General features: G+C 37.5%; 1 protein-coding gene across 1 annotated transcript in view; it reads right to left on the bottom strand.

Moving 5' to 3' along the window:
• Positions 1-2,603: 2,603 nt before the first annotated feature.
• Positions 2,604-21,938, bottom strand: part of LOC115411206 (myosin-7-like) — a 43,283-nt gene continuing 23,948 nt past the window's right edge. The window contains exons 23-37 of the mRNA XM_030123198.1: positions 21,789-21,879; positions 20,478-20,867; positions 19,172-19,298; positions 17,539-17,657; positions 17,243-17,439; positions 16,472-16,655; positions 15,368-15,533; positions 15,159-15,283; positions 13,335-13,643; positions 10,303-10,506; positions 9,918-10,214; positions 7,253-7,357; positions 5,688-5,783; positions 4,250-4,384; positions 2,604-2,624 (exon numbers count right to left, since the gene is read on the bottom strand). Of these exons, the coding sequence (XP_029979058.1) occupies positions 2,604-2,624; positions 4,250-4,384; positions 5,688-5,783; positions 7,253-7,357; positions 9,918-10,214; positions 10,303-10,506; positions 13,335-13,643; positions 15,159-15,283; positions 15,368-15,533; positions 16,472-16,655; positions 17,243-17,439; positions 17,539-17,657; positions 19,172-19,298; positions 20,478-20,867; positions 21,789-21,879 (2,566 nt within the window). The remainder of the gene's footprint in view (positions 2,625-4,249; positions 4,385-5,687; positions 5,784-7,252; positions 7,358-9,917; positions 10,215-10,302; positions 10,507-13,334; positions 13,644-15,158; positions 15,284-15,367; positions 15,534-16,471; positions 16,656-17,242; positions 17,440-17,538; positions 17,658-19,171; positions 19,299-20,477; positions 20,868-21,788; positions 21,880-21,938) is intronic.

Raw genomic sequence — 21,938 nt, 5'->3', positions numbered from 1 at the left:
GATCGTACATGACTGAAGAAGTGAAAGGCGTGTTGGACGTGTGACGCTGTCAGTGAAAGGTGTGTGAGCGGCTGTGGGCTGTCGTGTTGACGCTCCAGTGCAGGAGCTCTTCTGGGTCTGCGTTAGTCACAGTTGTGTGTTAGATTCGATCTGCTGTAGGTGGGGCAGCTCGACTGTTTGACATTATTCAGGTGGGTGTGGCCTTTTGTTTTCAGATAAATACTTGTGTCAGTGATTAGATAGAACATCCATTCCAGAACTGAAGTGTTTCTGCAGACGTTCACACTAGTATGACCTCATGTAGGAAAGGCCTGGTTACGTCATCTGTGCTGTTTTCCATCGTGTGTCATCCTGAGTGAAAACAGTTTTAAACTCACAGCACGAGGCGTCCATTTAATTTACACTGGAAGAAAAACACAAAGGTGGATGTGTCTTTTTCTTGAACTCTTGATTTTTTTTTTCTTTATATATTTTGTTCTGAGCTTCCAAATTTTATAAAAGTATGTTTTTCCCGAAGTGCAAAGTTATACTAAGGGGCATTAGAAACGCAACAAAGTACAATATAGAGTAAAACTGCATGCAACTACTATGTACACAAAACATAATTTGTTGTCAATCACTGGTGACTATTGAAACAATGGAACCACATTTTTCAGCTCAGGCATTAAAATCACGTGGTGGACGGTGCCAATCCCTGATTTTTCAGGAGTGGTTCGATCTGACATTATTTGAAAAATTTTTAATGAGTTCTTTTGATGAATATTGCTCAACTAGCCAAGGCTATAAAAACCCAGAGGAAAAATGCAAGCTGTCACAGACGGTCACCACGCCACGCTTAGGTGCAACGGCGGACAGACCACGACCCGGCCAACCACATGTTACTGCCCGTGCACAGGATGGGCACCGACAAGTCATGCGCCTGCGTGACCGTTTTCTGCCAGTGACCCGTACTGCTGCAGAGACGATAGGACATCACCAAAGGCCTATCAGCTCCAGGACAGTGCGACGTTGGCTACGAGAGGATGGCATCCGGTCATACCGTGCCAATGTGGGTTTGGTGCTGACGGACGTCTGTAGGGAAAATAGGCGCACATGGGGTCGGCGTTATTCCAACAGAATGATACAGAATATGATACAAATTGATGTTGCTCAATAAATTATGAAAAATTCAAATTAATATCACAAAAACTCAATGTTGCATTTCTGTTGCCTCTTAGTATACTTCCTTAAATTCTATATTGAAAGTACAAAAAATAAAAGGTTTTGCAATATTAACAGAATCATTTGTTCTTTAAATCATTGTTCATCCGTCCATTATTACACTGGGTTACAAAAAAATGTTTTTCGCAAGTTGTCTTAGTTTTTTCAACTGAATTAGGACCATTTTGCATTTTCGCTAAATCCAAAAATGACATCTGTTTTTCTCAATCAGGTCAGTTTTTTTTGCTAATTTGATTTTGAAAAATTTGATCTTCTCGCAAAATTGATTACATTTTTGTGACTTTATCAGTTGATTTTTTATGTAGTTCTCACCCAAAATGGGTTGTAAGAGAAAAAAAATTCATTTTCTAACAGGATTCCTGTTAGGTACAATGGTGTATTCACCGCAGATGGAGCAGAATACGTCAGGCTTATTTTTGCAAGATCTTCTAGTCGAAGCCATTTCATTCACCTGTAATATTAAAAAAAACATTAATCATAAATTGGCAAAAGTAAAATCTTCAGAACTCGTTTATTGCAAGAAATATGAAAGAATTTTGTATCATATGATGTGAAAATGCCCATAAATGTAAGCAAAAATGTTAAAAAGCCAATATGTAGCATAGTTCAGAAAGTTGACCTGATTGAGCAAAATTAATGCGATTTTTGGATTCAGCACACCAAAATGATCCTAAATCAGCTCCAAAAACTTAAACAATAAATTTGTTGTTGACCAGTGTAATTTATTTCTCCTTCTCGTTTCCTCCATTCTCTGGTTTTATACTGAACAACACTGCCCTCTACTGGATGAATGTGTTTCACATGTGAGTCGTTTCAGTTCAACTAATGTGGTTCAATTTCTTAGAGAATGAAATGATTTTTTTTCCACACTCTTTTATATTTTACTGTTGTGTTTATATTTTTTCATCTATACTTTGTTACATGTGTGCATTATTACGTCAGTTCTTTTTAATTTTTTATAAAACTTCACACATTTCGGTGATAAATCTGTACTTCATGAATCCACTGTTTTTTTGGACATATTCTAATTCACATGTTCTCTTCTTTAGAGTTTTTTTCCTTTATTTCCTCCTTGTTTTTTTGTTTTCTGTACATTTTCATTTTATTTTCTTCAGAACTTCACTGTTCATTATTATTCTCATTATTTTTTAACAGAGCATCCATCAGATTATCGCCCAGGACTGTCAGGTCATGTCTTCCTTTTGTTTTTTTTCTTTCTTAAACCAGTTGTAGCTCAGTTTTGTGTTTGCAGTGAAAAAAACAACAGAAAACATGAAAACTGCAGTGCACTAACTCTATTTATTCCTTATTCTGCTCATGTTTCATGGAGAATAAAGACACTAACTCTACATTTAAAGTCCTGACAGCTCCGTTTTCAGACTTCACTCTTCATCGTGTGCTTTCTGTAAAAGAGAGAAAAAACACCATATTACCTCATTTTTCCTCCACAGATTCATGTGAACATACTGTATTTTCCGGACTATAGAGCGCACCTGAATATAAGCCACACCCACCAAATTTTAAAAGAAAACAAAATATTTGTACATATGTAGGCCACACCTGACTATAAGCTGCAGGTGTAACATGGGATATTTACACAGAAAGATGATTTAAATATTTATTTACATACTTTAACTGCTTTTTTCCAAACAGTGCCTGCACTGTAAAAAAAATCTGTAATTTAACAGAATTTTCTCTGTTTATTTTACAGATTTTTCCGGTATTTTTAAGATTCAGGAAAATATCAATGAAATGACAAAAACAGACTGTGATTTTACATGTCAAATGTAAAATAACACGAAAAAATCTGTAACTGTGAGTAACTATAAAATTTCCACTTTTTTAAAAGAAATTTTTTCCTTTTTCACAGAAAAATACAGTTAAAATACATTTGCAAATTTATCATGATTTCATAAATATTTCTTTTCTATTTATGAGATTAAACTGTTAATTTAAAGTTTAATACTGTAAAAAAATAAATAAATAAAATGAGATAAAATTAATGACAATTAACCGTAAAAGACGTATTTGTTCTGTAAGTTTAACAAGACTTGTTTGTTAATTGACAAATGTCTTGTTTATTTACAGGAGGTTTCACAACAAAAATGTTGAATAAATGTATTTTTGTGAATGTATAACATGTACAAGCACTGATAAACTGTCCAAATACAGTTTTTATCAGTGGGTTGTACAAATGAGTCTCACTGAAAATTTATTTATTTATTTATTTATTTATATATAGGTAATTTGATTGTTTTAATACATGTAAATATTCTTTACTAAACATTAAAAAGTAAAAAAAAAAAAAAAAATTCAAAATCTCATGTAAAGTTAGGGCAAAAAAACTGTATTTTAATTATGGAAAATTACTGTATTTTTATGACATGGTTATTTTCTGTTATTTTACAGCATTTTTTTGGCACCCCTGTTGCCGGAATATTACCGTTTTTTTACGTTTTTTTTTTTTTGTTTTTTTTTACAGTGTGTAACACGGCAGTAAAACGGCTGGTTAAAAAAAACAGAAAAGTCATTGATCTGTATCTTCATCTTCCTTCTGCTCATTAAACCGCTGCAGTCGTCTTCTTCAGTGCTGGAGCTGAACATCCTCAGAAAGGCTTCGTCACACTCCTTCTACGTCTCTCTTCTGTTGTCTCTTCTGTGCTGCAGCTCTATTTCCTTCTTTACAAACACATCGATTGCTTTGAACTTCAAAGCTGCGTCATATGCATTTCTTTGTGTTTTCTATGATGAGGGTTTGTGCATGACACACAAAATGACTGTTAAAAGTTCAGATTAAAACTTCTCCTCTTCACCTCTTCCACTTGTCTGTTTTGCGTTTGCGCTTCCTGCTAGAGCGCCCCCTGGAGGCCGTTAGCCCGTAAAACTCTATAGATTAGCCGCATCGTTGTATAAGCCGCAGGGTTCAAAGCGTGAGAAAAAAGTAGCGGTTTATAGTCCAGAAAATACGGTACACTAGTTTCTCTTTTATCTCAGTAAATATTTAAAAGTTGCGTTGCCGTAGACCGACCTTAGCACCAGAGTCGCGGCTCTTCGCTCTCAGCTTGTTGACCTGCGACTCTGCGATGTCCGCCCTCTCCTCCGCCTCCTCCAACTCGTGCTGTAACTTGCGTAACTTGCTGAGGTTCACGTTGGCCTGTTCCTCCTGAAACACCAATAGAAGAAGTTTTTTTTTTGTACAGTCTTTTTTTTATTGGTATTTATGGAGGGACTCTACAGAGCTGTGATTCAGACATGAAGTAATACAAACAAGAACAGTCCCCACCCCCCGCCTCCCACCCATGTTCCAACAGAACCCCACCCCTAAAAAAAAAAAACAAACATAATAATAATAATACAAAAAAGAAAAGGGTCACTGTACCCTTTAGCAGATTGGCTTTAATGTCTCTATAATCAACGGTCCGTCTGACTAAACATCAGTATGGGCGACATCCAGCTTCTCTATGTGCATCAGAAAAGGTTTCCATATATCATAGAATTTCTGAACACACCCTCTAGTACAGAGGTGTCAAACTCATTTTAGTTCAAGGGCCAAATTTAGCCCAATTTGACCTCAAGTGGGCCCGACCAGTAAAATAATGACTTAATAACCTAAAAATAATAACAAATCTAAGTTTTTCATTTTGTTTAAGTCCAAAAAAACCCCAATTAAATTATGAAAATATTTACATTTTACAAAAAAGATGTGAATTACCTGAAAAAACAGAAATTTCATTTGAAAAATTAGTGCAATTTTAACAATATTATGCCTCGACTTATTATTTATACATGTACATTTACACATTGTGTTACATAAACATTTGTGAACAGGCAGAATATTGTTAAAATTTTGGGGTTTGGAACTAAAATTTGAACAATTTCTACAATATTCCATCTCTTATTATAATATTAACACAACTACAGATGACAGTGGATCCATAAATGCACAAAACATTTAGTAACAGGCAGAATATTGTTCAAATTGCACATTTCGGGTTGTTCATCTTTGTTTTTATTTATGTATTTATTTGCTTTTATTGTGAAAGGATAGTTTTGTAAATGTAAATATTTTCACAGTGTAATGTTATTTTTTTCACTTCAATTTTTTCCACAAAGAAAATTTGTCATTGTCATTATTTATGGGTTATTGTGTTGTTATTTTTACTGGAGATTCCATTGGTCTGTATGTGGAACCTGAACCAAAATCATTTTAACAACCTGGACTGTTCAGGTTCATTTTTGCACTTTCGGGCCAGATTGGAACTTTTGGCGGGCCAGATTTGGCCCCCGGGCCGCATGTTTGACACCTGTGCTCTAGTAGAATAGCGGACTTTCTCTAGTGTCAGGTGGTGTAAAACTGGTCACTGATCCACATCTTAAAGGTTGGAGGGTGAAGAAGAAGTTTTTAAAGTAAAAGTAGAAGCAAAAAGTGCTGAATTTCACCAATAAGCATCTGGATGTGAACTCACCGCCTCTTCTGCAGATCGTTTGTAGGATTTAACCTTGAGCTGCAGTTTATCCACCAGGTCCTGAAGGCGACTCAGGTTCTTCTTGTCCTCCTCCGTCTGTTCCACACATTGACAGAAGCTGTTTTACCTTCTCTGTTGTGACTGTGAGTCTTTGTGATTAGCCCGTTTTCCACCTGATTCCCAGGAACTTTTATTACCAGGAAATTATTTACCAGGGTAAAAGAATCCCTGGTAATCTGTGTGGTTTGCGTTTCCACCTTAAAGTTTCAGAAAATGTTTTCAAATGACACTCGGTTGTTTCGAGTCCCGCTTATTTTCAATTTTCAATTTTTTTTTGCTTAATTCAAGCAAAGAAATCTTGAATTAAGCAAAAAAAAAAAAAATCTGCCAATGGAAGAAGAGAAAATTATCTTGGTAAGATTTCTTGAAATAAGATTTTCCAGATCTATTGTCTAAAAATCAGTTCTTAGACCTCGCTGAAAAGTTCCTCTTTAGGCGATTATGTCTTATTTAAGTGTGATGAGATATTTGGACTAGAAATCAGAAAAATACACTTGGTAAGATTTAGATTTTTTCCAGTGTAAGGACCTAGTGGTACTTTTGTGGCAGTTCACAAATAAAATTTTCTCTATATTTAACCTTTCTTAAGTGATTTATCCTAATTTGTTGCAATATTATCCTCTTTATTATGAGTTTTTTCAGTGTAAATTAAGTATTTTCCTATATTTCATTCACTGATCATGTAAGTGTTCATTAAAACTCAGAGTAAATTCAAAGGTTATTATATCAAAACCAGAGAAAAGTGAAGAAAAAGTGGCTTTTTCACTCAAATCTCTCATTAACTGAACATAAACCCAGTGTGTCCATCCACTGTCATTGATCCAACTCCATGGGTTTTACTGGTGAACCAATGTTGTAGAAGATGACGGTGTTTCCATGGTAACTACGGAGCATCTGAACGTCCAAATGGGACATATCTGATGACCACGAAAAGATGAATAACTGTATTTTACACCAATTATTTACATGTATTGATAGGATTAGTGGATCAACAGGAATTAAACAGTTTAGATCAGTAGATGGTTTTGGTCGTCAGTGGATGTTTGGGTCTTTATGGGTTAATGGGTTTGGATGCACAGATAGATGATGTAACACTTTTGTCGGAGCGAGACAAAAACGCTTCAGATGGAAAGTCGTCAACTTTTCGTAGCTTCTCTTCTTTTTCTCCATTTTCCAAATAATTAAAATATAAAAAAGTGAAGTTTGTAGAAATAGAATTATTAAGTTTGCAGCCGCACACAAGCTATAGTGCGTGAATGTAAGTGTGGAAATGCTGCAAGTATGTTCGACCAATCAGCTTTCTTCAGTACATAGCCCCGCCCCCAAGAATTCTAAGTAATCTCTAAAGTCCCCGGCCCTTACTAGGAACTTTTTTCAAGGTAAGTTTGGGGTTGAAGGAAAGTTTTTATTGAGTAATTTCGAGGTTTTTCAAACTTCCCGGTAAAGTAAAAGTTCGTGGAAAGTTTCCTGCGGTGGAAAAGGGGCAGTTGTTTGTCGGCGTGTACCTGGTAGGTGAGCTCTTTGATTCTTCTCTCGTACTTGCGAATGCCTTTGACAGAGTCGGTGCTCTTCCTCTGCTCCAGGTCCACCTCGGTTTCCAACTCTCTGACCTGGAACAGAACCAGAAGGTGAAGACGACAGCGGGTTATGGAGGATGAACACAGGTGAACAGACTGAGGAGGAACACAGGTGAACAGAGGATGAACACAGGTGAACAGAGGATGAACACAGGTGAACAGACTGAGGAGGAACACAGGTGAACAGAGGATGAACACAGGTGAACAGAGGATGAACACAGGTGAACAGACTGAGGAGGAACACAGGTGAACAGAGGATGAACACAGGTGAACAGACTGAGGAGGAACACAGGTGAACAGAGGATGAACACAGGTGAACAGAGGATGAACACAGGTGAACAGACTGAGGATGAACACAGGTGAACAGAGGATGAACACAGGTGAACAGAGGATGAACACAGGTGAACAGACAGAGGATGAACACAGGTGAACAGAGGATGAACACAGGTGAACAGAGGATGAAACACAGGTGAACAGACTGAGGAGGACACACAGGTGAACAGAGGATGAACACAGGTGAACAGAGGATGAACACAGGTGAACAGAGGATGAACAGAGGATGAACACAGGTGAACAGAGGATGAACACAGGTGAACAGAGGATGAACACAGGTGAACAGAGGATGAACACAGGTGAACAGAGGATGAACACAGGTGAACAGACTGAGGATGAACACAGGTGAACAGAGGATGAACACAGGTGAACAGAGGATGAACACAGGTGAACAGAGGATGAACACAGGTGAACAGACTGAGGATGAACACAGGTGAACAGAGGATGAACACAGGTGAACAGAGGATGAACACAGGTGAACAGAGGATGAACACAGGTGAACAGAGGAGGAACACAGGTGAACAGAGGATGAACACAGGTGAACAGACAGAGGATGAACACAGGTGAACAGAGGATGAACACAGGTGAACAGAGGATGAACACAGGTGAACAGAGGATGAACACAGGTGAACAGACGTTAGACTCAAATGAAGCAGGACTTCATGTTCATCTGAATACTTTAAAGTACAGTGGTGTGGAAACAGCTGGTGGACACCCCATGCATGTGGAATATATGACTTTAACAATCACTCTAAAGTCGTTTCATTCTCCAAACACACATGCTCCCTTCTTCTTCCTTTTTAATTTAATTTAATTAAATTTTTTTTCCCTCTTTGTCTTGTGTTCAACTGCTTTTCAATCTATTTTCTCAGTGTTATTTTTTTTCTTTTTTATGACCCCGCCCCCGAAGGGGAGGCAAGGGGTATTGTTTTTGGTTTGGTTTGTTTCTTTGTTTGTTTGTTACCTCCGCCAAGGAGGTTATGCTTTTGCAGGCGTTGGTTTGTCTGTCTGTCTGTCCATGTGCAAGGTAACTCAAAAAATTATGGATGGATTTGGATGAAAATTTCAGGAAATGTTGATACTGGCACAAGGAACAAATGATTAAATTTTGATGTCGATCATGGGGGGGGCCCACTGATCTGCCTTGGTGGAGGTCTGTGCTCTCCGAGTGCTTTTCTAGTCAGTTTTGCTGCTAGAGTGTTAACTAAAAATGTGTTAAATTCATACCAGATTGGGTTTATAGATTGCCAGTGACACATAATAGATGTGATTACATTTAAATGTTTTTTTTTTCCCATTTTCTTAGAATGGGTGAAATTTCAAATGTTTATAAAAACATCAATTTTGTTTCAATTTAATAATAATGGATTAGATTTCTATAGCACTTTTCAAGGCACCCAAAGCGCTTTACATTATTGATCCATTATTCATTCGCTCTCACATTCCCCCTCTGGTGGAGGTAAACTACATCTGTATCCACAGCTGCCCTGGGGCAGACTGATGGAAGCGTGGCTGCCAGTTCACGCCGAACAGCCCCTCCGAACATTCATACGTATTCTTACAGCAGTGTGAGTGACACTGGAGGCAAGGTGGGTGAAATGTCTTGCCCAAGAACATAATGGACTGACTAGGACAGAGCAGGGATTCAAACCACCAACCCTTTGGTTATTGGACGACCCACTCCATCTCCTGAGCCATGGCCGAATTCACTTCAACCTTGGAGGCAATTGATACGCTGACATCAGCACACACATAGACATGATGACATCAGCTGGATCAATGCCAAAATAAACTACAGTACATGCAAGGGGCGGGGTTTGTTGTACTTGGCACCACCTGTTTATGGTTATTACTATTATTAGTAGCAGTAGTAGTAGTAGATATAGTCGTAGTAGTAGTCATAATAGCAGTAGTCATAGTAGTACTGGTAGTAGAAGTAGTCATAGTAGTAGTAGTCATAGTAGAAGTAGTAGTAGCAGTAGTAGTAGTACAGTCACATATTACTGTTGTATTATGTATCCTTTGGAGACTAAAGTAAATCTGATGAACACTTTTCATCTATTCTTTTAGACGTTAATTATCTAAACATGACATATGGTACAGAATCATCTTCAAATGACCTAAAGTTTTGGCCTGGTTGGGTGGACTTGTTCAGTATGAGGACATAAGATGAGGGTTTGACTTTGTATAAACTGACAAATGAGTGGACAGCACCAGGAACCACAGGGTCAGATCTTCTGGCTGAGGTGTGAGTACGAACCCTGGCCTCCAGCTTTTGGACCTGCTTCTTGCCTCCCTTCATGGCGATCTGCTCGGCTTCGTCCAGACGGTGCTGCAGGTCTTTGATGGTCTGCTCCATGTTCTTCTTCATCCTCTCCAGGTGGGCGCTGGTGTCCTGCTCCTTCTTCAGCTCCTCGGCCATCATGGCGGCGTCGGTGATGGCCTTCTTGGCCTTCTCCTCGGCGTTTCTGCACTCCTGCACCGCCTCCTCCACCTCATTCTGGAGCTGAGCTGAGTCTCCCTCCAGCTTCTTCTTCTGGTTCAGCAAACTGGTGTTCTACGTAAAGACCAGACCAGGTTCAGCGTCTGAATCTCCAAACTGATTCGGACCTACCATTGTTTGACTTTGCAGATATTTGGAGAACCTGGGAGTGCAGCAGCTGGACTCGCTCGCTGACGTCCAGCAGCTCCTGTTCGGCCAGTTTGCGACCTCGCTCCGTCTGCTCCACCACAGACCTCAGCTCGTCCAGTTCCGACTGCAGCAGGTTGTTTCGTCTTTCCACGATGGCGATGTTCTCCTTAAGGTCTTCACCGGCTCGGAGGGCATCGTCCAGCTGCAGCTGAGAGTCCTGAGAAAAAGGTAGATGAAGAATAACATACGCTTGAACATAGCAAAGGACTTTTTTTTGTTTTTGGTGTTCCACAAGGTTCACTTCTCAGCCCTTTACTGTTTTATTTATATCTGCCTCAAACTTGGTAAAATTATTTGGGATAATGATGTGAATTATCGTTTTTTATGCAGCTGACATGTGATGTTAAAGTATTATAAACTAGAAATAAAACTAACTCTTTTCTAGTACGTAACAGTGGAAGAAACTATTTTTTCTTGAATTAAATGAAATTCTTCTAATTGGTACAAATGAGCAGGATAACACATTTTAAGTAAACTTGGAAGTCAACTTTGCTGTTTTTGATTCGGAACTGGCTTTTTTAATGCACACAGCTGCTGCTATTGTCCCCAGGTTTGTAAAGACTTATTCCAGACTTATCCACTGTATCGTAGATGATTACTCAAGTGATTCAATTCAAGTGTGAAATGTTTCACGAAATTCTTGAGTCTCAAGCCAATCTTTATGTCATGTCTTTACAACTCTTAAGTTGATTCAACACTCACTGGCAAAAAAAAATGTTAGCCTTGATCTTGTCTTTTTGGTGTTCCACAAGGTTCAGTTCTTGGGCCTTTACTGTTCTATTTGTGTCTGCCTCAACTTGGTAAAATTATCTGCGATAATGATGTGAATTTTTCTGCAGATGACACAAGATGATGTTGAGGTATTATAAACTGCCTTTTTAGTGGTAACATTGAAAGAAACAAAAATTTACTGGAATTAAATGACAGCAAAATAGAAAGCAACACTCACTGGCAAAAAAAATAAATTGTTAGCCTTGGCCTTGTCTTTTTGGTGTTCCACAAGGCTCAGTTCTTGGGCCTTTTTCGTTTTGTTTGTTTCTGCCTCCATGGGGTTTGAAATTATGATGTGAAGGATTGTTTATTGAAAAGTAATTCCTCATCTTGCAATATTACCATCTTAAAATTGTAATCTGTTACATGACTCTTTTATTACCTCCACCAGGAAGTATTGTGATCACTTTGCTTTGTGTGTTTGCGTGTTTGCTTACATGTTTGTTTGTTAGCAAGATAACTAAAAAAAGTTATGGACGGATTTTCATGAAATTTTCAGGAAATGTTGATACTGGCACAAGGAAGAAATTATTAAATTTTGGTGGTGATCGGGGGGGGGGCAGATCTGTCTTGGTGGAGGTCTGCGCTCTCCAAGTGCTTTTCTTGTTACCTTTTAGTTACAGACTCTTGTTATAAATGGTGTATTCTATTTGTCCCCCCCTCCCCCACAGGTACAATCAATACAATGGAGGCATGGCTTTGGGGGGAAGTCTGAAGAAAAGGGTTTGGACTTTTGAATTGTGTATTTTCAAAATGTCGCTTGCTCAGACTGTTTTTCCAGGATCTCCTGCCCTACCTTTAAATTATGGACGAAAAGTGTGTTGTAACGCAAATACTAATGAACATGTACGGAGTAAAATATTACTGACTAGAAAAACACTCAGAGAGCGCAGACCTCCGCCAAGGTAGCACTTTCTCCCATGCTGTGATCTACTAAAAATAATACCTGGACTTTGGACTTAGACCCTTAGCATTGATATTATCGTCTTTTTTATTGTGTTTTCCTCTATTTCATATGTTTTGCCAAGATATAAAAATAACAAATATATTAGTTGAACTATTCAATTTATGCAATTTATTAACAACCGATATATATATATGTGTGTTTAGTAGAAGAGCACATTAGTACATGACATACAGGTAACATCTTCCAAACACATATGTTGAAAATATCCCCTTCTCCATATGATAAAGAATCCTTTTAAAAATTCCTGGTTCCAGACAGTGATCCAGATCATTCCCATTTGTTACTTCTCCCATTTCGGATATGTCCTGAAAATTTCATCAAAATCCATCCATAACTTTTTCAGTTACATTGCTAACTAACCAACCAACCAACAAACAAACAAGTAAACAAACCCTGGCAAAAACATAACCTCCTTGGTGGAGGTAAAAATTGATTCGTAATGCCTTACACTACTGCATTACAGTAAAAAGTAATCAGTTACCGTAATGGATTACTTTTGTAACATGTTACTCCTAGCACTGGTTACTACTGTACCATTAAGCTCCATGTGGACATTGTGTAGATCACGGGGGTCAAACATGCAGCCCGGGGCCAAATCCGGCCCGCCAAAGGGTCCAGTCCGGCCCTTGGGATAAATTTGTGAAATGCAAAAATTACACTGAAGATATTAACTTAAGTGGTGTCAAAATCCTTTTAATTCAGGTTCCACATACAGACAAATACAATCTCAAGTGGGTCAGTCCAGTAAAATACTATCTTAGTAACCTATAAATAATGACAACCGCAAATGTTCTCATTGTTTTAGTGTAAAAAAAAAAAAAAAGTAAAATTACATGAAAATGTTTACATCAACAAACTTTCCTTTATCAAAAAATGTGAATAACCTGAATAAATATGAACAATCTGAAATGTCTTCAGAGATTTAAATGCAATTTTACCAATAATTTGCCTGTTAGTAAATATTTTGTGTTTTTGTAATTGTAAAGTAAGTTGTAATGTACGTGTGTAAATGACAAACTGAGGCAGAATATAGTTAAAAGCACCTGTTTTTCTTAAGACATTTCAGGTTGTCCATGTTATTCAGATTTTTAAGGAAACTTTCTAGATGTAAACATTGACATAATTTAACTTTACTTTTGTCACTGTGATTATGTTAGCGGTCCGGCCCACTTGAGGTCTAATTGAGGTGAATGTGGCCGCTGAACTAAACTGAGTTTGACAGCCCTGGTGCAGATGATGCGCTCTACCTTGAGGTGGGCGTGGACCCCCTTCAGCTGTTTCTGGGCTTCGGCTGCCTGCCTGTTGGCCTGGCTCAGCTGGATCTCCATCTCATTCAGGTCTCCTTCCATCTTCTTCTTAATCCTCAGAGCTTCGTTCCTGCTGCGAGTCTCCGCCTCCAGCGAGCTCTGCAGAGTGTCCACCACCCTCTGATGGTTACGCTTGGCCTGCTCCATCTCCTCGTCCTTCTCGCTCAGTTTTCGCTCAATTTCAGCCTTCACCTGACTGAATTCTAGCTGAACGCGAAGGATTTTACCCTCTTCGTGTTCCAAAGAGCCCTGGAATTGTAAATTTTCATTGGATTAACATGTTTTTAAGAAAATTCAGAAGGTACATTTAACCCATAAAGACCCAGTGCTACTTTTGTGGCAGTTCCCAAATGAATTTTTCTCTCTATTTAACCTTTCTTAAGTGATTCATCACCATCCATTCATTCATTCATTCATTTTCTGAACCCGTTTAATCCTCACTAAGGTCACGGGGGTCACTTGGAGCCTATCCCAGCTACACAGGGGCGAAGGCGGGGTACACCCAGGACAAGTCGCCAGTTCATCACAGGGCTGACATCACCATCTATATAATAATACAGGGTGTTTGCTCTTTATCCAAATAAAAATTCCAGACTTTTTCAAAACTATTTTTTCCCCCTGAGACTTTGACTTCATGTACTTTTACACCTGCTGTGTGTAGTAGAAAAGGTCATGTTAATAAATGAATGAATGAATGAGTAATTCGCAGTAAATTATCTTTTACTGACAGAAACGTTTTCAAAACATATGAAAATCACAAAAATGCATAGATATCAGACAAACAAGTTTCACTAGAATCATTCCAGTACCGACCGGTTAGTGAAATCATATCCAGTTTTTGGTTTTTTTTATATACATATGCTTTCCTCGTGTATTTCTTGTTTTACAAGATTATGTGCATTTAAGTCAACTATAAGAAACATTTTCCATCCTTTATTAAGACTTTCACACAAAATTCCAGACTTTTCAACATCTGGAAAACATTGTTTCAAAATTCTATACTTTTTAAGACTTTCAAGACCTGTGCTAGCACCCTGTAATTTGATCCTCTATATTTTGCATTTTTTTAGTGAAAATCAGGTATTTTACTGTATTTAATTTGGCAATGGCTATTGCCACAGTACTGTGGCACGAAATATCAGTTTGTCTATTGTTACAGAGCCAATCAAATGTTAGCATTTGTACTAGAGCCAATCATAGATACCGTTCCATAAACTCATTCTCCTCTTGTTGCCACAGTACTGTGGTCATATGTGGCGTATACTTCAGTTCATTCTTTTGTGCATTTGGCTACTCCAGTACTGTGGCAACTGATGGAAGATACGACAAATCACTGATAGTATATAGTATAAAATAGGAATTATTGTTCTAAATACACTATATGTTGTTGCTTGCTGTAATGATCATGATGAGATTACATTTAAGGATTATTATATCAAAAAAGTGACTTTTTCAGTCAAATCTATCATTAACTGAACATAAATCAAGCGTCTCCATTTACTGTCATTGATCCAACTCCATGGGTTTTACTGGTGAATCAATGTTGTAGAAGATGATGGTGTTTCCATGGTAACTACAGAGCCTCTGAACGTCCAAATGGGTCATATCTGATGACCATGAAAAGATGACAAACTGTATTTTACACCAATTATTTCAACATATTGATAGGATTAGTGGTTTTAAAGTTATTAAACATGTTAGATCAGTAGATGGTTTGGGTCACCGGTGGATGTTTGGGTCTTTATGGGTTCCGACAGGTCATACCTCAGCTTCCTCCAGAGCCGTTTGTATCTCGCCCTTCTCCTGCTCCAGCTGCTTCCGTATCTTCTCCAGTTCATGGATGCTCTTTCCTCCCTCACCCAGTTGCTCAGTCAGGTCAGAAATTTCCTCTGTTTGATGCATATGTAGTTATTTTAACACTGATCCAACCTCTGCGCTGTGTTCTTAGACTTTTATCGCTACAGGGTTCCTACCTTGGAGATTCTTGTTCTCTCGCTTCAGGGTCTCCAGGTGATCCAGAGACTCTTCGTAGGAGTTCTTCAGTTTGAAGAGCTCGGTGCTGAGGGAACGAGCGTCTTTCTGAGCAGCTTCCAGCTCCGCCTGAGACTCCTCATACTTCTGCTTCCACTCAGACAGGACCTGGGTGAGCAACCGTTCATTTCATTAGTTTAGATACTCGTTAAATCAATCAAGTAATCAATCAAACAAGATTGAACAGGAACATATAAAACAGATTCTTAATATATAACTGAATAAATGTTCATGTCCACTATGTTGCATCTCCAAAACAGAGTATGAATAAATACAGTTATGGAAAAAATTATTAGACCACCCTTGTTTTCTTCAATTTTTTTGTTCATTTTAATGCCTGGTCCAACTAAAGGTACATTTGTTTGGACAAATATAATGAGAACAACAAAAATAGCTCATAGTAGTTTAATTTCAGAGCTGATATCTATCCATTTTCCATGGTTTTCTTGATAATAACCAAAATTCCTTCAGTTCTTACATCAATATCTATGGCATTGGACTGACAAAAACAGTGCTTTTTGGCAGTCCATGTTTTCTTTTCTGTCTGTTTTAGTCACATGATACACACAGGAGTTGGGACTGGATTGTATAACCATTGTTTTTGATGACTTTTGATGGTCTAATAATTTTTTCCACGTCTGGATGTCTGTAGATATGATGTCCTTCTGGTTTCTGATCTTAACTAACTGGATGTTGTCAACAATAATGTAAACTATCAGCTGATGATGCATTGAAGGTTATTAAAAACAGTAGCGCTACTTCAACCAACGTTTTAATTCAAAAGATAAAACTTCATGAAGCAAAGATATAATATCACTGTGTATTGTGTACTATTGTTTTACGCGTATTTATGGTATTCGACTAAACTGTTTCTATCGTATAATTTAATCATGCTTTTAGATGTAAAGCACTTTGGTCTTCTTCATGTTATTGTAAAGTGCTATATAAATAAACGTTGACTGATTGATTGATTGATTGATTGATACTATGAACAATGAACTCCAGATTACCTCCTTCAGGACTGTTTTTTCCCGTCTTTTCCATACCTTGTCAAAGTTTCTTTGTTTCTTGTCCAGAGCTGCAGCGGCAGCGTTCGATCTCTCCACATCCACCATGAGATCTTCAATCTCACCCTGAAGCCTGTGTTTGGTTTTCTCCAGGGATGAACATTTGGCATTCGCTGCTTCAACAGCTTCTTCTGCATCTTGCAAGCGTTGAGCTAGCTTTTTCCTGAAGACAGAATGTTCCTCAGGTCAGGTACTATACATGGGCCAGCCGTAACATTCTGACACTGAGCCTGTTTACATCCACACCAAAGCCCAATCCCAATTCACCCCTTGACCCCTCCCCCTTCCCCCTCCCCCTACTTTTTTTGTGTTCGCATAAAGGAATAGGGGTGTCCCGATTTTTGATGAGTCGGAGGGGAAGGGCTAAGGGGGAGGGCTGTTTGACCCTCGAAACTCAGATTTTTTTTTTTTTTGGCTTGAATTAAGCAAAAAAAAAATCTTGAATATATATATATACATATATATATATATATATATATATATATATATATATACTTCTTGAAATTTTTTTTCTACTTATGCATAAGGAACCAAATATGGTAACTTCACTGACCTTGATTTTCTACATAACAATGAAAAAAGTAATAAAGTCTTGGTACGTCGTCCAATAACACACTAAGGTTGACATTTTGACTAACAGAGTATTTCTATGAGTGTCCTTTAAAGGGTTCAGATGGATCAGTGTGTACTGTATGTTTGTCTTTTACCTGTTTGATGCTAGGTGTGATCTCATGCTAACTCAGTTCTTACTTGGCCTCCTCCAGCTCTTCCGTCCTGTGGATGGCGTCAGTTTCGTACTTGGTTCTCCACTGAGCCACCTCAGAGTTGGCCTTGGACATGCCTCTCTGGAGCTCGGCTTTGGCCTCCTGCTCCTCCTCAAACTGTTCCCTCAACAGGTCGCAGTCATGGCGAGATGACTGCACGGCATGGGCCAGTGCATTCTTGGCCTTTGGAGGTAAAAAAACCAAACAAACAAAATAAACATGTTAGCATCGTTTCGCTGGTTGATGCGGGGCTGAATGTTCTAATGTTTCTGGCGGACACACCTTGACTTCCTCCTCCAGTTGTCTCTTGAGGTCTTCGATCTGCTGTGTGAAGGACTGTTTCCCTCTGGTCAGCTGAGACACTAAAGAGTCCTTCTCCTCCAGCTGTCGGCTAAGTTCACCTGAACATAAATAACAATACTGTGAGTTCCACTATTAACCTTGTAAAGCCTGAACCATTAAATCATTGACAGAAAATTCCAGTTCTTTGAAACTGGAGCCTTTATTGGTCCTCCTGAACAACCTCCAATTTTTTTTTTTTCAAATATCAATTTCCATGTATGAGTTTCAATTTTGTATCATATTTGATACATCGGATCTCAATGCTCAAATATTATTATTTTTGAACAAACAAAAACGTAATATAACACAAACATGTCTAACAAATTGGTAATTCCTTTTCAAAATTGTCAAAGTTCTTCCTCCTTCCTCATTAATTTAATCTTGTAGTCACTGGAAAGGCCTCTAATGAATGAATTCCTCCCCCTGGTGGACTATCTGTATATTGCATGTATCTAATTGTATACATCAGATTTTTCAAGAAAAAAATATCACACTGATCGTGTAGAGGGCTTCAAAACATATGTATCAAACATGATACATTTGGCGTTACAGGGTTAACCTGTATCTAGTACTTATACCCCTGTGCTGTACTTAAACCCATTAAGACCCAAACAGCCACCAGCGACACAATCCATCCACTGATCTAAACTGTTTAATACCTGTTGATCCATTAATCCTGTCAATACATGTAAATAATTGGTGTAGAATACAGTTCTTCATCTTTTCATGGCCATCAGATATGACTCATTTGGATGTTCAGAGGCTCCGTAGTTACCGTGGAAACACCGTCATCTTTTACAACATTGATTCACCAGTAAAACACATAGAGTTGGATCAATGACAGTGAATGGACACACTGGGTTTATGTTCAGTTATTAATAACTTTGCAGAAAAAGTCACTTTTTCTTCAGTTTTCTCTCTTTTTGATATAATAACCCTCAACTTTAATCTGAGGTTTAATGAACATCTACATGATCATGGAATTAAATAAAGGAAAACACCTGATTTACACTGAAAAAATGCAAAATAAGGAAGATAATATTACAATCAATGGTAATAAATCACTTAAGAAAGATTAAATATAGAGACAAAAAATTGGGAACTACCACAAAAGTAGCATTAATTATTCAGCAGGTATTAAACTTTAGGGATCAGTAGATGTTTTGGTTTCCGGTGGAGGTTTGGGTCTTTACGGGTTCACATAAACTCTTCAAAACTCAAAAATGTATCATCACAAACCTGTTTTTCTGAGCTCATGAAAGGCTGACTTTATAGAGCTACGCAGTTCACAAAGGACAGATCACGTTCTAATAGAATCTGATGCATCGATGTAGATTAAACTACCAACGGTTTGTAAAATCCATAAAATTAGCTCAATATTAAACATTTACAACAAGAAAAATCGCTAAAAACCTCAACGTAAACCATTTGACATTACGATCAATGCTTTCACGTTCTCTTAAAACATGTATAATTGTACTTCAGTAATGTTTTAAACGCAGAACTTATACTTTTATCTTGTTATTATCAGTGTCCAGTGGGGGTTCGATTATTTTACAGTATGAATCGTCACCATTTTCAGTCTGGAGTTTTGCTTTTTGCATGGAGAGGTCGTTGTTGCTGCGCTGTCCTTCCTCTGCCTTTGTCTTGAATTCAGACATCTGATCCTCCAGGGTTCGACACATTTTCTCCAGGTTGGTCTGAAAAAGACGATTTTTGTTAACATTTATTTTTTAACATATGCCCCGTGGGACAAAAAAACGGTCTGCCAAAGAGTCCAAACCCCCCCGTAGGATGAAGACGGATGTAAAAATAACTTTAGTTCAGGTTCCACCTACAGACCAATTCAATCTGAAGTAAAATACCACTATAATAACCTATAAATAATGACAACTCCAAAGTTTTCCCTTTGTTTTAGTGGAAATTTACAAACTATCTTTTCAAAATAAAATGTGAATAGTTCAAACAACCATGAACAACTTAAATGTCTTAAGAAAGATAAATGGAATTTTAACAATATTCTTCCTGTTATTAAATGTTTTGTGTATTTGTTAGATCCATTATTATCTGTAAGTTGTAATGTACGTGTGTAAATGATAAACTGAGACAGAATATTATTAAAATTGAACTTATTTTTGTTGAAAAATTTCAGGTTGTTTGTGGTTGTTCATATTATTCTTTTTTTTTTTTTTTTTTTACAGGATGTAGATGTAAACATTTCATTTTATAATTTTTCTTTTTTTTTTTTTTTTTAACTCTAAAACATAGAGAAAAGTGTGGCATTGTCATTATTTATAGGATATTTTAGTTCAGGTTCCACACACAGACAAGTTGGTCAGACCAGTAAAATACCATCATAATAACCTATAAATAATGTCAACTCCACATTTTTCACTTTCTTTTAATGTAAAAAAAAAAGGAAAATTACATGAAAATGTTTAACATTTATAAACTATACTTTCACAAAAAATGTAAATAACCTGAACAATTATGAACAACATGAAATAGCTTCAGGAAAAATAAGTGCGATTTTAACAAAATTCTGCTTCTTATTAAATGTTTTTTGTCTTCGTAGAATCACTATAAGATGTAATGTACATGTGTAAAGGATAAACTGAGGAAGAATATTGTTAAAATTGCACTTATTTTTCTTATGAAATTTCAGGTTGTTCATGTTACTCAATTTTTTTAAGGCTTTTTAGGAGTTTTTAGATGTACACATTTTCATTTTTTCACTTTTTCACTTTAAAACATAAACATTTGAAATTGTTAATATTCACAGGTTATTATGTTTCTGGTCTGACCCACTTCAGATCTTGGTCTGAATGTGTGGTCGCTCTTCCTGACATAGCGTGGTGCTGTCGGTGTTGCTTTCTTACTTTGAACTTGACGACCTGCTCCATGTTGGACACCACGTCGTCCAGCTCCAGCCTCAGTTCGCTCTTCTCCTTCTCCAGTTTCTGTTTGACTCTCTGCAGGTTGTCGATCTGCTCGCCCAGGTCGGCCACGCTGTCGGCGTTCTTCTTCCTCAGAGCGGCGGCCGTGGCCTCGTGCTGCAGCGTGGCCTCCTCCAGGTCTCGGCGGACCTTCTGGAACTCGGCCTCCCTCTTCTTGTTCATCTCGATCTGGGCGGCGGTGGCTCCTCCGGCCTCCTCCAGCCTCTCGCTGATCTCCTCCAGCTCTCGGGCCAGGTCGGCCCTCTGTTTCTCCACCTTGGCCCGGGCGGCTCGCTCGGCCTCCAGCTCCTCCTCCAGCTCCTCAATACGGGCCTTCACAGAACCCACAGAACATGGATGAAGATGGGTTTTTTTACACTAAGTTTTTCTTAGTTATTTATCAGTTTGTCATACAGGGCATAACAAACAACAATGGGCAGCAGATAAGAGTCACAATCTGATAGTAATGATAATTTAGGTTATAGTTATGAAAGAGCAAAATCTTAATCTTACCAAGTGTATTTTTCTCATTTCTAGTCCAAATATCTCATCACACTTAAAATAAGACACAATCACCTAAAGAGGAACTTTCAGTGAGATATAAGAACTGATTTTTAGATGATAGATCTGGAAAATCTTATTTCAAGAAATCTTACCAAGATCATTTTTACTTATTCCATTGGCATTTTTTTTTACTTGAATTAGGCAAAAAAAAAAAAATCTTGAATTAAGCCAAAAAAAAAAAAAAAAAATCTTGAATCAAGCAAAAAAAAAACTTGAATTAAGCAAAAAAAAAAAACAGCCTTGAATTAAGCAAAAAAAATCTTGAATTAAGCAAAAAAAAAACCCAAAAAACTTGAATTAAGCGAAAACAAAACCCAACTTGAATTAAGCAAAAAAAAATGTTGAATTAAGCAAAAAAAAACAACAACCTTGAATTACGCAAAAAAAATCTTGAATTAAGCAAAAAAAAAAAAAAAAAAAAAACTTGAATTAAGCAAAAAAAAATCTTGAATTAAGCAAAAAAAAATAAATCTTGAATTAAGCAAAAAAGAAAACATCTAAATTTAGATCTTTAAATGACAGCTTTTTCAATTATACTCTAGTATCGTCATGTTAATTGTGCAAGTCTGGAAAAAAACTAAAATAATTGTTTGGTTTTAAAGCTGCAGTGGGATTCTTTCAATAAAAACAAATGAATTTACATCCAAAATGTTGTAAATCATTAACAGTTAGAGTAAAAAGTGTTGTTACCTGGAGTTCTTTCAGTTTTTTCTGGAGTTGAGCTCCTATCGCCTGCTCGTCTTCAATTTTACTGAGCTGCTGGCTGATCTCGAAGTCCTTTCTACATTTAAGTGCATGTACATCACATCAGTAAACAGTGGTTTTAGCATAACTGTCAGG

The sequence above is a fragment of the Sphaeramia orbicularis genome, chromosome 20 (assembly GCF_902148855.1).
Source record: "Sphaeramia orbicularis chromosome 20, fSphaOr1.1, whole genome shotgun sequence".
In the NCBI taxonomy this organism is placed as follows: domain Eukaryota; kingdom Metazoa; phylum Chordata; class Actinopteri; order Kurtiformes; family Apogonidae; genus Sphaeramia; species Sphaeramia orbicularis.
The sequence above is the reverse complement of the archived record's forward strand: the minus strand, read 5'-3'. Positions and strand labels throughout refer to the sequence as shown.